Source organism: Anser brachyrhynchus, assembly GCF_964034855.1.
Source record: "Anser brachyrhynchus genome assembly, chromosome: 16".
Classification (NCBI taxonomy): Eukaryota; Metazoa; Chordata; class Aves; order Anseriformes; family Anatidae; genus Anser; species Anser brachyrhynchus.
In genome coordinates, this window is record NC_137734.1 from 1772953 (window position 1) to 1787883 (window position 14931).

Consider the following 14931-nt stretch of genomic DNA (forward strand, 5'->3'; position numbering starts at 1 on the left):
AACGAACTGTTTTTCTACATCTGGGAGAAAAGTGACAGCAAAACCGACAGCAAGAAGCATTGTATCTGGTCCAACAACTGAAAAATACATGTGCTGCCTCAGAAAGACCAAGGAAAAGCTTCTCCACATTAAAGGAGTAACCCATTTGAGTACCTTAATTACTATTTGATGCACAAAGGTTTTTTTTGCTGTAAGTCTTCTCCCTGCTTTGCTCATTTTCCCTTGTTGCAGCCGACCTCCGCCGTCTACTCGCTGTGGACCCGCTCCTCAGCCAGCTCCCCCTCACCGCTCGCTTCCTGGCTGTACTGGTTTTACCTTCTCAGCACGTCCCCGGCACCTTCTGCTGTTTCCCAGACTCCCGGTGCTATCCTTCTCTTTTATTATTTGCTTTGCAGTCATCTCTTCTTCCAACTTTTACTCTTGCTCTCTCACGTACATAGATGAATAGATACTTAGATGTCCAACCCCATTTATCACGTGGAAGAGAGGTGCGAATGAAAGCCACACAAGATCACATCTCCTGCTGGAAGAAGCAGCTCCCCAGGCGCTCAAGCGAGCATTTTGCCGGATTGCTATTCCTAAATATTCTTCTTTTCATCCCCATCTCCAGGTAAGAGGGGATCCCACGAGGCTGCCCTCTCCTCCTTCAAGGCCCCAGCCTCCCGCTGAGCTCCCGGCCCGCTGGCTGCACGGCACATCGGCCGCCCAGCCGCAAACGCAGCGCTCCGTGAGACAAGGACAGCAGCATTTAGCTTATTGTTCGCAGCCAAAGCCTTCAGCCAGTTTCTCAAAGCTTTCTTTATCACCCTGGCAAACATCAGGAAGCTTTTAGGATGCCTTCCAACCCGTCCTCAGCTCTCCTCGCCGCCAGTGCTTCGTCACGCAGAGCGAGCCCTCCCTCCAGGACCACGCCGTGAGCCGAAGGTTATCGCCGTGTGGCACCTGGGGAACACACCGCAGCCCCACAAGCCGCCCTCCATCCCTCCAACCTCCCCAGACAGCAGCAATTCACAGCACCTCCTGACCATAAAACACACCCTTTACCCATTCTGCACAGCTCGCCCGCTTGCACAGCTCCGCTACCTGCTTTGGCAGAGTTAAACCTTTATCAGCACCGTCCCGCTGGCTTCCCCAACATCAGTAACGCCATCTGCTAAACCCAGCCAGCCTCTGGACGCTTGTGTTTTGTGGACACTTGCCAAAGGTAGGGGTAACAGCAACTATCTGGAGCTAATTAAAGAAACACCGGCTAATCTTACATTCCACTAACTCAGAAAGCACACTTTACAATCATGAACAGGCGGACACCCCCACGCCCCCAAAATTATGGCTTTTATTCTTCAGAAGCTGACGCAGTTTACTCAATGAAGAGGTAGAATAATCCACCTATGTATTTATTATCACTGCATTTGGACAACGTATAGGTAACAGACTTTTGCTACTGCTAACAACAAACCAGTTAAGTGATACCTTCCAGCAAGTGCAGCTTAGTATAGCCTCTGAGCTACACGAACCAAACGGTGCACGTGGCTTCTCTGGCCAAGGTCACTGCATGCAACGTTCTAAGCCATCTTCTCTTAAAGTGAAATAAAGGTTGTTCAAGGTGAAACGGTACTCAAAAAAAAAATACTATGCAAGAATCTTTTATACAGAATATTTCAGCTACAACAATACAAGTTGTCCAATTCTTTATATTGAGTATGAATACTGCAAATAACAAATAGTTTGCAAGGGAGAGAACATTCTCTCAATATATAAATTAGGGTGGGAAGATGAAGAGAAGTAAAGACAAGCTTTCACGCACACGAGTCCCACTGTCGGAAGCAGAAAGGCAAGCATCAAGGCAAGCGACTGATGTTACGTCTCAAGCGGTGTCAGCAGCGAGCAGGAGTCCTGACTTGTGGCTGTGTGACTGCTGTATTCCTATACGGCTCCATTTTTAAGAATCAGAGAATCACTTAGGTTGGAGGTGACTTCAGGGATGCTTTTAGAGTTCATCCGGTTGCTCATGGCTTTGTACAGTCAAGTTTCGAATATTTGCAGGGAGAGAGACACCACAACTTCTCAGGGACTTTGCTCCATCATATGACCACTCTGTAAAGAATTTCCTCCCTTTATCCCGTGAGAATTTCCTTTCCTGTAACTCACGTCCATTTCTTCGTATCCTTTCGCTGTACACATCTGGGCAGGGTCTGGCTCTGGACAACCTCCCATCCCCTTTCTATTCTTCATGGCTAAACCAAGCTGAGCCCCTCCTTGTACACAGCACCCTCTAGCCCATCCTGACAGTCTCTGCTGGGCTTGCTCAAGCTCAAACTCCTTCTTGTACTGAGATTACCAACCTGGATCTCGTACTCCAGCCGTGGTCTCACTTCCCTTACGTGCTCTTTGCAACACAGCCCGGGCACATCCAGCCCCCCCCGGGGCCAGGGCACAGCCTCCTGCTCACCACAGTGCATTTTCTGCAGAGCTGCTTTCTCGCTCACTGGCTGCAGTAACAGCCACCAGGGTAGCTCTTTAGGGCCTCCAACACGCTAGCTGGACAACTTCCAGCATGGTGGCAAATTGAACCTTTTTTGTATACAACCCGACAAGCAGAAGGGGCAGAGAGATGCGAGGGAAGAGGTACCAACGATACCAACTTCTGCTGCCGCCCCAAATGCTCATTCCTGCAGCCCCCCACTACCCCCCTCAGTTGCATCCAGCTGTTTGCGTAGTTGTGAAGTGAAACTGAGACAGGAACTAATATATGTTAAAAATAAACTAGGTTATTAAAAAAAAAAAAGTTTATTTTTAAACCCAGATCAGTTCCCCAATCTGATTCACGACAGGGTTGCACAAACATTGTCACCGGAACAACTGAATAGAGCGTGGGGGTGGAAATAAAGTACCAGGGGAAAGTGGGATCCACTTCAACTAAGCTTTTCTTTCAAGGACACTGCCCAATTCTGACCTGAACCGAACTGTTTTGGGTGGAACGGGTAAAATCAAAGACAGTTTTCTGAGGTTCTTCTACCTATTTGTGCAGAGTACCCGCACAGATCTCCGTGACAGTGGATTTCATCTAAAACATCACGTATGATGTTTCTTCTATAAACTTAGGAAGATTCAGCTAGATGTCCTTACGTGCAAAAGGCTTAAAGTAAACTAACGGGAAAGAAAAGCTTTCATTTCCTAGCGTTTTCTCTTGTCAGTAAAGAAAAAAGGGGTACCCAGGTTGATAGACAAAATGACTTCTTTTACCAGCTGCCAAAAACATCCCTGAAGTTTGTATTTTAGATACCCCGTTTCTACGAAAAAGTGTTTCAAAACTTAATATTTGTCAAACAAAACCCAGCATTCTCACATACTGTAGTATTTACACAGAGAATCGAAGCCATGAACTACAGTGGTTTTGATTAGCAACGTTTTTACTAACATGATAGTGTACACATGGATATAATCCGCGGCACATTCAAAATAAGTTCCAAACCCCAAATTCAGGAGACTATGGATGTTTAGCCGCGACATACGCGATCATTACAAACCGCCTTCAGGTTAACAACAGACACCTTAAGTAGATCGTCGTGGAGCCGAAAATGAAATCTGCTTCGGGCCACGCTCCCTCACCTTCCTCTTCCTCCAGCTTCGTGCCCTCCTTCAGCTCCTCGACCGTGATACAAACCTGGGACCTGGGACGTTGTCCTGTGTTGTTGGATTTGAGGCGCTGAGGAGCACCTCCTGCATAAAGCAGCAGGTTTCGGGTGCTGTTAGCTGCTTCTGGAAGACCTGGGGGAAACCGTGGGGTTCGACGGGCCGGCCCTGTGACCCCCGCAGGCAAACCTTAACCTACAGGTCTTAGCCTACAACCATCAGGGATTCACCGTGTATCAATAGCAACGGAAACTTCCCCCAATACTTCTAGAATAGATGTTCTAACAAGATGTTTTATTTCTACATGGGTACAACCTGTTTTTATACTGATATTTCCACAGTGGTATACCAAAAGCAGAAGCATCGTTGTTTTCCTCAGAACAATAGGCAGCGTACAAAGGTCAACTGGAAAATTCTCTCTACTCCTCCAGGTATCTGAAATTTATTTTTTTTTTTTAAATTTTGTTCCTGCAATATTCACTTTTCCTATCACCAAATCGAATTCCGCAGATTTTTTTTCCTGTGGGCTGTGTCAACAAAAGGAGCTCCTGGCCCCAAAGGCAGCTGCTTGGTGTCGCTGTCACCGCCTGCAGGTGACCTCGACTCAACTGTCTGTAGGGCCGCGAGGTCAGCCTGGCCGGTGAACTGACCGAAGCACCAAGACACGACAGAACACCCACCCCCAAAGATGACAGAAATGGTTAAATTGGACGAGTCACTTCTTTTTGAAACTGTTGTAATATTTAAGTGGTCTGAGCAGGAGAGAATGGCCAATGCAGAAATATCTTGAACTACTGTTGTTTCCCCAAAATATGCGGAGAATTGTGCGCTAACTTCACACAGGCTATCACTTCAAAACTACTATGCCTGACTGCAAGCTTAACCTCTTTTTTCAAGAGTCAGAACTTAGTACGTCTGATACTATTTTCTGTTGCTCTTCAGTACAGAGAAGTAGTGAAGCGCAGTCTCTGCCTGACAACACAGACGTGAAGAGACAGAGGTACAACACTCAAGTGCCACATTAAACATGAATGGTAGTATCCATGAAATGTCAAAAAAAGTAAAATCTGAGATCAATACAGCAAAGTAAGTTTTCGTTTCGTTCTGACACTGCATCCAAACAACGAATTCCTACTGTGTGCGAATGCAAAAGCATCGCTTCAAATGCGAAAGTGAAAGTCCTGAACAGAGATGATTACAAAGTGCTAAAATCCTAAAAGCTTGATTTCTTACTGCTTTCAATTTCAGTAAAGAAACAAGAGTAAAAAAAAAATTTTTTTTTGGATAAGAGATGTCTATCAAGCTGAGCCTGCATCTATCAAGCTGTGCCTGGCACAAGGCACAAAACATGGGGAGAAGGGCACTGCAGAGAGGGGAAGTGCCTCTGATCTCCAGGGTTAAAGCAGATTAGCAGAGCTGGGGCCGTTACCATAGGGAGGAGGAAGAGGAGGAGGAGGAGGAGGGCGGCTTTGGAGCCTGGGGAAAACGGAATGCAGGGCGGGGAAAGGAAACGGACACAGAGCTTTGAGCTAAAGCTGGGTTAGGGTGGAACCGTTTTAAAGCCAGGGTGTAGCCATGGCTAAGTGTCTGGGTTTAAAAGCAATGATTTTCGTTTCCAGCCTCGAAAATAACCTGACCTAACCCTTTAATAACAGGAACTCAATATAGTTATTCCTGCGAAGACTGCATCCTAATAATTTCATTAGCCTGTTACTGCGGTGATACGGATAACCTGAATTCTTCACGGAGCACCCTCCACGACCCTTCTGCAAAACCCAGCACACGGGCACGGAGGTTTGGTTGCTTTGTTTCTGCATTTTGCTGCAACCAGCAGCTGCTTCCAGAAGGCAAACTGCTGGCTTTACGTGCCGGCAGACGGCACCGAAGACAGTCTGGAAACCTGGGCAGCTCCGTAAGGCAGCGGAATGCAGAACAGGGGCTAAGCTGATTTCGGCACTAAGAAAGAATTCTGGGGGTGGCAGAAATTAGGGCAGAAATCCGTAACCCCTGCAGGCCTGGCTGCGACAGGGAGCCCGGCATCACCGACTGCCACGGCGTACGGCGCGGAATTGCTCCGTGATTACGAACATCATTAAAACCCTCTCAAAGAGTAGCAAGGTAGAATACCTTGCACCGTAACTACAACTTCTTGTAAAGCAGGTGGAAAAATGCAGTAACTTTGTTTTCCAAGGTGGCAAGATATTTGGAATTTACTCGTGCTTATCCTCAAAAATACTCAACGCTTCTACAATAATCTGAACATTTTGACTCAAAACACCTATCCAAACTGGAAGGCAATCCTTCCAAAACCGAGCACCAAACAATGATCTAAATAACGAACTAACAGCAGGAACCTATTAAAGGTCAAGCCCATTTTTAAACATATTAATTTGACAACTGAAACGTTAACCACCCTAGTTGTCATTCATTGCTGTAACAATGTATTTGCTTTTGTCCCCCCAGAAAATCTACAACTCACCAATAAAATCTTGGTTTAGGTAAGATCTAAGGGATCTCAAGAAACGTTACGGATGTGAGCGGGGCATTGCTTTCTAATGTCTGTCTGCGAAAGGTAAGAATGGCGAATGCCTGGACAGGAGGGAGTTCAGTTACGTAAGGTTTATCGATCTCTAGCAGAAATAGTAGGGTAGGAAATTGGAAATAAATTCATGCACTGTGCCTCAACGTTCAGCAGGTATTCCCGACACAGACATGGTCTCGTCTAATCTTGCTCCCTCGTCACTTCAGCCGCTCTCAGATGCTACCACGGATGTTCGCTGGGTTGTCCCTTACTACACCAAATGCAAGCTTTTCCTTCTCAGAACTTGTTCTCCATCCTCTGTTGCCCCTCTTCCTGCTCCTTATTCCTTCTTCTCATACAAATGCTACCGCTCCTTCCCCCTCTGTATCTCCGTTCTGTGTCAGCACACTCCTTCATGCCAAAGAGCTCTGTCCCAGACTGCAAAGCCCCCATCTGTCTGAATTCATATTTTTTCCCTTATGTCTTCATTAACATTCAGTGCTAGCCTGTGCATCTTCTTTCTTCCTCCTTCCAATACCAGCTCTTGAGGACAGCGATTTGATTATTTATAAAGTAACACGTAAAGCCACAACTATTCCGTTTTTGCAAAACAAAAACCTTAAGAGTTCCTTAAACATCCAAATCCTGAATACAAACACTATGTTCAGTTTTTTCCTCCTCTTCTCAATATTTAAGACCTTTATTCCACCACATGGACTAAAACGCTTGCCAAATACCACAATAAAAACAATGCAATTTCCAATGTTTTAAAAATAAATAAATAAAAAGCAAGAAAACGAGGAGACTGGGGTTAAGAAATGGATTTGCAGCAACTTAAGTTTCCTGAACAGTATCTATTGAAACCAGATTTTACTGTGCAGTAGCTGCATCTACAGAAACCACCAAACAGCTGACGATTCCCCAAACGCTGGACTGGCTGCATCTGCTGGCTATACGGCTACGTACACACGGCTTGTCTCTCACATTTGGCAGTCATCACCAAGCAGTTTGCATGCTCTAGTCACCACTGTCCTCTCCTACAGAGGTCTGCCCTTCTCTCTCCAGGAAGAGGCTTGCAAACATACGTACCGCACACCAACCCACAACCAACACCCCAGCTCAAGAAAGTGATTTGGTGGAGTTTTTGTGTTTGTTTTTTTTTGTTTTGGTTTGGGTTTTTTTGTGTTTTTTTTTTTTTTTTAAAGTGTTTGGATCATGAAAAGAATGTGATAAATACACAGATGCTTACAACGCACACAAACCTGTAGCCAGGACTCGAAGCGCAGCGTCATTCTGAATACAGCAAAAGCAAAAATAATTACCCAGTTCTGCTTCGGCTGTCATCACTGCCCCATTAGCATGCCTACACATTTTTGGCAGGCAAACAGCTTCCTGTCTTGTTTGAGTATCCCCTGACGTCCTAAAGCAATAGAAGGAATTCCTGGTCCTCGCTACAGCAGACGTCTTCCACTGATGTTGACAAAAAATCTGTGTTTCATCTCTGAAGATGACGCGACAAGATCAGGATTTGAAGATTTGCACGGAAAAGATTAGTTACCCAGCAGCTTGCTGAGAAAAAGATATTTTTTGCAAGCATAAATAACTCCATAGGAGACCCCCTACGCATTCAGACAGGTGCTGAGGCCTCACCTGCACCAAGTTGGCTGAGCCCACCTGCACGGGGCTCTTTCTCCTCTCTCCGAAGCCTTCCGAAACGCTTCCGATCTACACGATCCGACCGCTCAGCATCTGGGCTCGCCAACAGCTCCCGCAATCGTAACTCACTCCCAAGGAACCAAGACAGGAAAAAGGGATGGGAAAAAGCTTACGCCACCAGCTGTCTCCAATCTGCGCGGAGAGCCAGTAGCACGACTCACGGCGCTGCAATCAGACTGCGTCATCCAAAAACAAGCCTGAAATTCTCCTCACCAAGAGGGAGGAAACCTGTGCACAGCAAAAGGTTTTGAAGGGAAATATTGAGGTAACTTGGAACTCTGCAAAGGAGGACACAGTGCAGTCCTGTCCGTCCTTCCCGTGAGGATTACTACTCCGGGCTAACGTAAATCCTGAAGCTCTTCTTGCAGAATACAACAATTTCACTACGTGTCACCAAAGTAAAGGCAAAAGATCCTAAACTATAATGTCTTTATAAATGACTGTTCTGTTTTGAAAATAATTAGCTTCATTTCACAGTCAATTGGCATCAAAAAAAAAAAAAAAGATTGCTTGCAGCTTTCGGGTGCAAACACTCAGAAGACGTGTGGGAGTATTTCCTTAGAAATAAATTCCTGAATCACAACTACTATGCTTGAACTAACGCATTAATAAAACCATCAATAAATTCTTCAAAAGACACCCCCCATGTGACAGGGTTCTCCATTATACGGAGAAGCAAAACCAGCAGTATTTTGCTAGCGTAACAGCTCTTGCAGTGAAGATAATCACCCTCTTTGGCGAGAGCCTTTAAAATATCACCCCATCCTGCAGGCAAGGCCCTCAAGATCTACAATCCTGCACGAGCTTCATCCACAAGCGTTAACTGAACAGCAACCCAGGGAAAATGAAGGTGCTCAAGACACGAGACTACTTCAGAATTTCATTAAAACCTTTGGTATTACAACTAATAAATAGCAGTAGGTTTCTTTAGAAACTCTACGAAGGTCCAGAAAAAAAAGGTTAGAATAAAATGCAGACCTGTTATTTTCGCAAGTCTGCGGAGGAAATTCTTCTTGGCTCAGTTATGAAGAAAGTTATTATTTATAAAAGCCCATCCTCGCGTTTACTTTGGAGAACTGCTGTTCCAAGTTAATGTGGCTTGGCGAGGAAGACATACATCTGAATGTTTCGTATAAGGAATGACAGAGCGACATCCTGAACAACCCAAACAGGATGAGAAAGAAAAAGCCTAATGTGCTCTGTGACTCAACAGAGAACCCAAATTACCAAATTGGCAGGAGCGTGAAAAGATGGCCCTCATCAAGCTGCGTGACTGACTGACACCACCCGGCAGAAACCGAAAGCTTAAATCACATTCTCCATCCAGCATCCTGACTTAGTTTGGATTCTTTTGCAAATCTTGTTTGATCGTTCTGTCGCGGAGAAAGAAGATACGCTCTTCGTGACAGACATCAGGAATCTTGCTTCACTAGCTCCTTCCATGATGCTAGATTACCGTTTATGGGATTACTCCAGGCACTCCTTTTTCTGTTAATCTGTAGTGTAATCAAATCCAAAGCCTTTAAGCATCATCCCACCAGCAACTGGAAGAGAATCACCTGATTTGAAAAGAATTTTACTGTCCTTTTAGTTAAAAAAGAAGATTTGTGCCTGTTTTAGGCCCCGCTGCACCACGTCATGCACACAGCCCAACACACCCTTCTTGAACCAAGAGTTTCCCACTGAAAGAAGCACGACCGCAAGGTGAAAACGAGCTGTCAGTTGTTTCGGTCCAATGACCAGTGAGCTTCCTTGAAATACAACGGATTAAGTGTTCCCATGTAACTGCCTTTCCTCAAAGAATCATTGAATTAAGAAGTTGATGCCACAGTTATTTCAAGATACGCCTTCCAAAACGCTGCATGCAAAAAAGGCCAAATGATTACCTGCAACAGTTTCAGGAGGAGGACACTAACGCTGAAGTTTTAGGATGGACTCTCCTAAATCAGCTTTGTATCGGGTGAATAGAAGCATTTGCCAACGGTACCCAAACTATCCCATCATCAGGGCTTTCAGACTTCGCAAGCAGCATCTTAAAATAACCGATTAGATCAGAAAAGTTAATGAGTTTCAAAGAACAGAGTTCTAGGTAACTTTTTTTCCTCTCAGCATATTCATGGAGGAACATTCAGCCATTTCCTCAGAGGGCACCTTTTCATCTCGGCCACGAACATACGGCTAGGGACACTTCTGCATGAGGGGAGGAACAAAAAGCCCAGACCATGAAGTTTGTTTTAAAGAACAAAGCCTCACACTACCCAATTCAAAGACAACTTTAAGCTGAAACGTAAGGAACGAAGCGCTCAACCACATCCCAAAAACTCACTACAAAATGCATTCTCTTTTACGCAAGAGAATCAACGTTTCTTCTTCGTGTATTGGAGCTAAGTTTGCGGTACCCCCAGACTCCTCCTGACCTCCATCAGGAAAGGGAAGCACCTGGGGCACCCCTACGTAACCCAAGCAGAACCCTGCAGCTTCACAGCTGGAGGGCGAGCACTTCGCAAGAGGGTTGCTTCCACCTGCTGGAGATGGGAAACATTAATGCGAGACCAAAAGACCCCACTGCTTGTGGAGAGAGACCGATGGTCTGGGGCAGCAGGGATGCTTCTCTTCTTCTCTGTGCACTGGAAGAGAAGCGACCCCGCCTGCGTGGCCCACCGTGACCTCACAAAACCACACACCTAGGGACACAAGCACACAAGGCTCGCTGCTCCCAACCTCCAAGTGCAAACTAAAACTGAACGTGCACGGATCTGAGATCCACCTACATCACACCCCATAAGTCTCCCCCCCAGAATCAGGGAAATCAACCCGAGCCACACACAAGGCTCCCCCTGCACCGCAGGGGTGTCGGAGCACCACAAGCGCTGCTGTTCGGTTCTTCTTTTTGCTCTGCTAGGAGCGGTGGAATACGAAAACACCTCACCCAGCCTCCACCATTCATTAGGAACGCCTCTTTTATTGGGAACTGTGTTTAAGACAAGATTTGCAATAAATAACGTGATTGCATCTGCCGCACTGAGTCGACACCAGAAGCCATCTTCTCATCTGCAAGCAGTTGTAAAGAAAAGGGCCACCTCTACTTAATTCCTTAACACTTAGGAATTAAGAGATGTAGCCACCATTCAGCCTCCCGTAATACAATCTCTTACATTTGGCACTCTTTTCAAAAGCATAAAGACCTTCTATTTATAGGCAGTTGGCTAAGATCAGTGCTGCATTTCTGCCTCTGTAGTCACTGCAACACGTGTGGTTTGCCTCATATACCTGTCCAAAACCCGCACACCTCGTAGACAGCACAAGCGTTTGAGTTGTTTTTATGGGATGCTATGAAAAACGTGTGCCAATAGCATCCTAAGCAGCCCATGGTGAGTCTTCACTCAAAGCAATTCTAGAGCACAAGCACTGTAAAGCCAAGATTCATCATAAATCACTATTATCTTAAGTTATCTCACATTTTTTCTTCTAACTGAAGTTGTTTAGATTTTATCATCAGCCAATTAGAATAATTACACGCAAGCCGACTGCAGTAGATAACTGTAAAATGTAATGCATCTAAAGATATTTGTCGAGTTACCCATCCATTTAAATACCAATGAAAGCCACATTTAAACGTCAGTCTGCAAGCAACTTAAACATCCTTTTTCAGCCCATGAAGACTCCTCAGACTTTCAGTATTGCTTATACACTTATTTCATCTGAATCTGACAACAGAATCTCACACACCCTTCTCCTGGCTGGCTCGGATTCTGGTATGCAATGAAGGAGGCTAACTCACATCAGACTAAATTCTTCAAGTCAGCCTGAGGGAGTACCACACCACGCTCTCTTCAAGTCCTTAGGAAAAAAAAATACACACCAAACCCCCCTACATCACCAGCGTTCCTGGATCTATTGCACATGATTAGTGAATCAAAAAGCACAGTCATCTTCATTTGGAGACAAAAATAACTACCAAAGGTTCAGAAGAAGTCAAGAAAACATTTTCCTCCCTGGCTATAATTTTTTAAAAAGCAGCCACTCAGACTACAAATAATCACACATCAAAATACATTTTTAAGCTTTGGAAATACCTCAAAAAACAGTATCCTGAAAGTTACCAGCCACCTGTCCTGCTACTACCAGCAACAAGCTCTGGTGGCTTCCCTACAGATCAGAGTGACACCTGAGTATCAAAGAGTACTGAAACTCGTGCCATTAAGACTCACTAAATCACACCTCTGTGCGGCTAATTACAACATCAATATATCTGCAAGGAAAATTCCTCAACGTCGACATGAAGTGATGAGCTTTACAGACCTGCCAAAATAAATTCTACCCTTCCATCTCATTAATTCCCATGATTATAATGGGGTTCTGGGGGCGATGTAGGCCGATCTACGTTCAAGACCAAAAAAGAATTACCACCTCCTTTCACAGAAGGACCAGCACTGCTGCAACACGGGCTCCCAGCTGAGCTGCACAGCGCGCGGCGCCTGAGAATTGCTGGCAACGCAGGTTTCTGCATTTCTCACACTCCGATAAGCTAATATATCTCAGAGACTGATAAGATCATACCATAAACAGATATAATTAACTCAACATTTCCCATGTCAGCAACGGAAGCGGAAGAATGACTTACTTGGGTCTCGACTGCTGTACGGCCATCCTGAGGCAGGTAAAAAAGACGGCATTGGGGAACTCGCCCTGCTGTCATCCTCCACTTGCTGCGTAATGTGACGCACAGTTTCTTTATTTTTCCTGTTCTTTCTGCGCCCAGTGGGCTGCCAGCCATCCCCTACTCCTTGTTCCGAGAAAGTGTTCTGTATTGCACTATCCTTGGCAGAATGGAGTTCGCTCCCTCCGTAATGTGACGGCGAAACCTGTTCCTCTTTGATACGTAAAGACCCATAGCCCATGTCACTAGACCAAAGGGACTGGGATGAAATGTCTTCATGGCTGTCTGTTTTTGGTTCTTGATCCTCTTTTCCGTAACTACTCCCTCCTTCGTGGCAGCTGGCGATAGCTGAGTCTCCAGAAGAGTTGGCTGGACTCGTTCGTCGGGCTAACCAGGGCGATATACTCCTGCCAGCCGCCACCGCCGAAATCAAAGCATCCGTGCTGCTGCTGGAAGGGGCTCCGAGTTCGTAATCGATGAGGTCGTCCGAGGCATCGGACTTTATGCTTATGTCAAGAGCTGCTTTGATGAAGTTGTGACAGGCTTGTACGATATCCGTCATCTGCAGATAGCTGGCAGCCGACATCACCTCGATGACGTTCCTGCTGGTCAGCGCGAGGTGTGCCGAGTACATGAAGTCAATGATTGCTTTAAAGCCCTGTGCAGTTACAATGTCTAAGTGGGTGACCGTGGCCTGGTCGGAGGTTTTCTGTACCTGGCAGTACAGCGTTTTGAAGTAGCGACTACTCCCGAGCAGAACGTTTTTGTGAGCCTTAAATATCTTCCCCTCCACTATAATGCAAACATCACAGAGGATGCCGTGCTGTCTCTGCTCATTGAGCTCACGAAGCAGATGCCGGTAGTGGGAAGCAATCTCCATATCTTCCTTTCGGTTATTCATTTGGAAATCTTTGTGTTTCCTCTTCCACAAGTCCTGTATGGGGAAGGAAACGACTGTATTACAACACCCGAAACAAACTCACAGACTTGCTTTTCTAAGACTCAATGAGACCACCCCCAAATTGTACCAAATTAAATAACAGGTTCCTCTTGAAAGAATCCCACGAAATACAACTGCCTAGAAAGACTCTACATTTATTACACAACGCAGCATATTTTTACCTGAATTCGAATAATTTACATTAAAAGAGGCTAGATTTGAAGCTCAGTCCTCCAGCATCTCATAGCATCCCAGAGAAATGTTTCTTTAAATCGCCGCAGACTTGTAAGAAAACCTGTCTGGAGTTGCTCGGGTAAAACAGCTGCCAGTTTTTACTGTTTGGGTTCAGTAAAGTTTGGTTTTGACAGAAGTACTACACTTGAAACCACGCTGATGGATACAAACTATTGAAGAGCACTCTGAAACACAATTTCCTCAAGGGAAAAAGCATTATGCGTAGCACACTGAATAGCTGAAATCCTCAAACAGCAGAAGCCAATTGAAACCAGCTATTTCCCTTGCTATATTGCCGTTGAGGGGCTATAAATACTGTTTTCAAGTCAGAAGAGCAATAGACAAATCCAAGACCACAGATCACAAAATTTCAAGTCCCCACCCAAACTAACTGGCAACGGATCAGAACTACAAAATTAATGTTATTTGAAGCTTAACTACTTATAGGCACAACGGTTTTAACTTTACAATAAAACATGTTATTTCCTTGGCTTTTTATCTCCAAGTTTACCCCACAGCCACCCTAAAGCACTGGGTAAAGAATTCTAATAAATCACCTAAACGGTCATTTTTAGCAAGGATGCTTTTATGCCCAGAATAACAAGGCATCCATCAAGCTGATAAGAATTCTTAGGACTTTTGATCACCTTCCATAACGTTTGACAGCGTGCTCCGAAAAAATGACTAGTTAGTGCTAGCAGCATGACAGACATTTGTGTCGTGTAAGTTACATCCAAAGTTATCTACCTTTGATATTTCAAACCAGGGAAAAAAAGAGGTCTTAAATCTGGATACGTTAACAGTAATCAATAGCACTGTATTTTCAGACTGAATTTTATTCTCCCTGCAAAGCAGAAGTAAGAGAAGTGATACATCAACACGGACTAGCGCGCACGGGTGTTTGGCACAGCTTTACGTCTCCTATGATGCAGTTTGGTCGGTTCCCTGTTCAGCATCTCTCAGGGGCTCCTCGTCCTTCTTCTCCCAGGGTAGTGCTCGGCTGACACCCAGCGTGCCAGCGCAGCCCCCCGGCTCCCAGCATCCACGCGTTGGCCAAGGGAGGAGGCTGCCAGCGCCAAACAACCCCATCAAGTCGCCACCACACCAATGCCATGCTCGCCTTTCCTGCCACAACTTCACAAATTCCTTTGCCTGATTTCTGGCATTTCACCTCGCTTATACCAGCTCCTTGGAGCTTGTCGTCAAGATTTATAACCCACGTCACAG

General features: G+C 45.4%; 1 protein-coding gene across 12 annotated transcripts in view; it reads right to left on the bottom strand.

Annotated features, from left to right (window-relative positions):
* ZBTB46 (zinc finger and BTB domain containing 46) overlaps window positions 1–14931 on the bottom strand; it is a 58846-nt gene that overhangs the window by 28350 nt on the left and 15565 nt on the right. For all 12 annotated transcript variants that reach the window (XR_013940174.1, XR_013940175.1, XM_080558776.1 and 9 more), the window contains one exon: window positions 12495–13464. Coding sequence is in view for 10 of the 12 variants with exons in the window: in XM_080558776.1 (XP_080414902.1) it covers window positions 12495–13464 (970 nt within the window). In the remaining 2 variants the exon portion in view is untranslated. The remainder of the gene's footprint in view (window positions 1–12494; window positions 13465–14931) is intronic.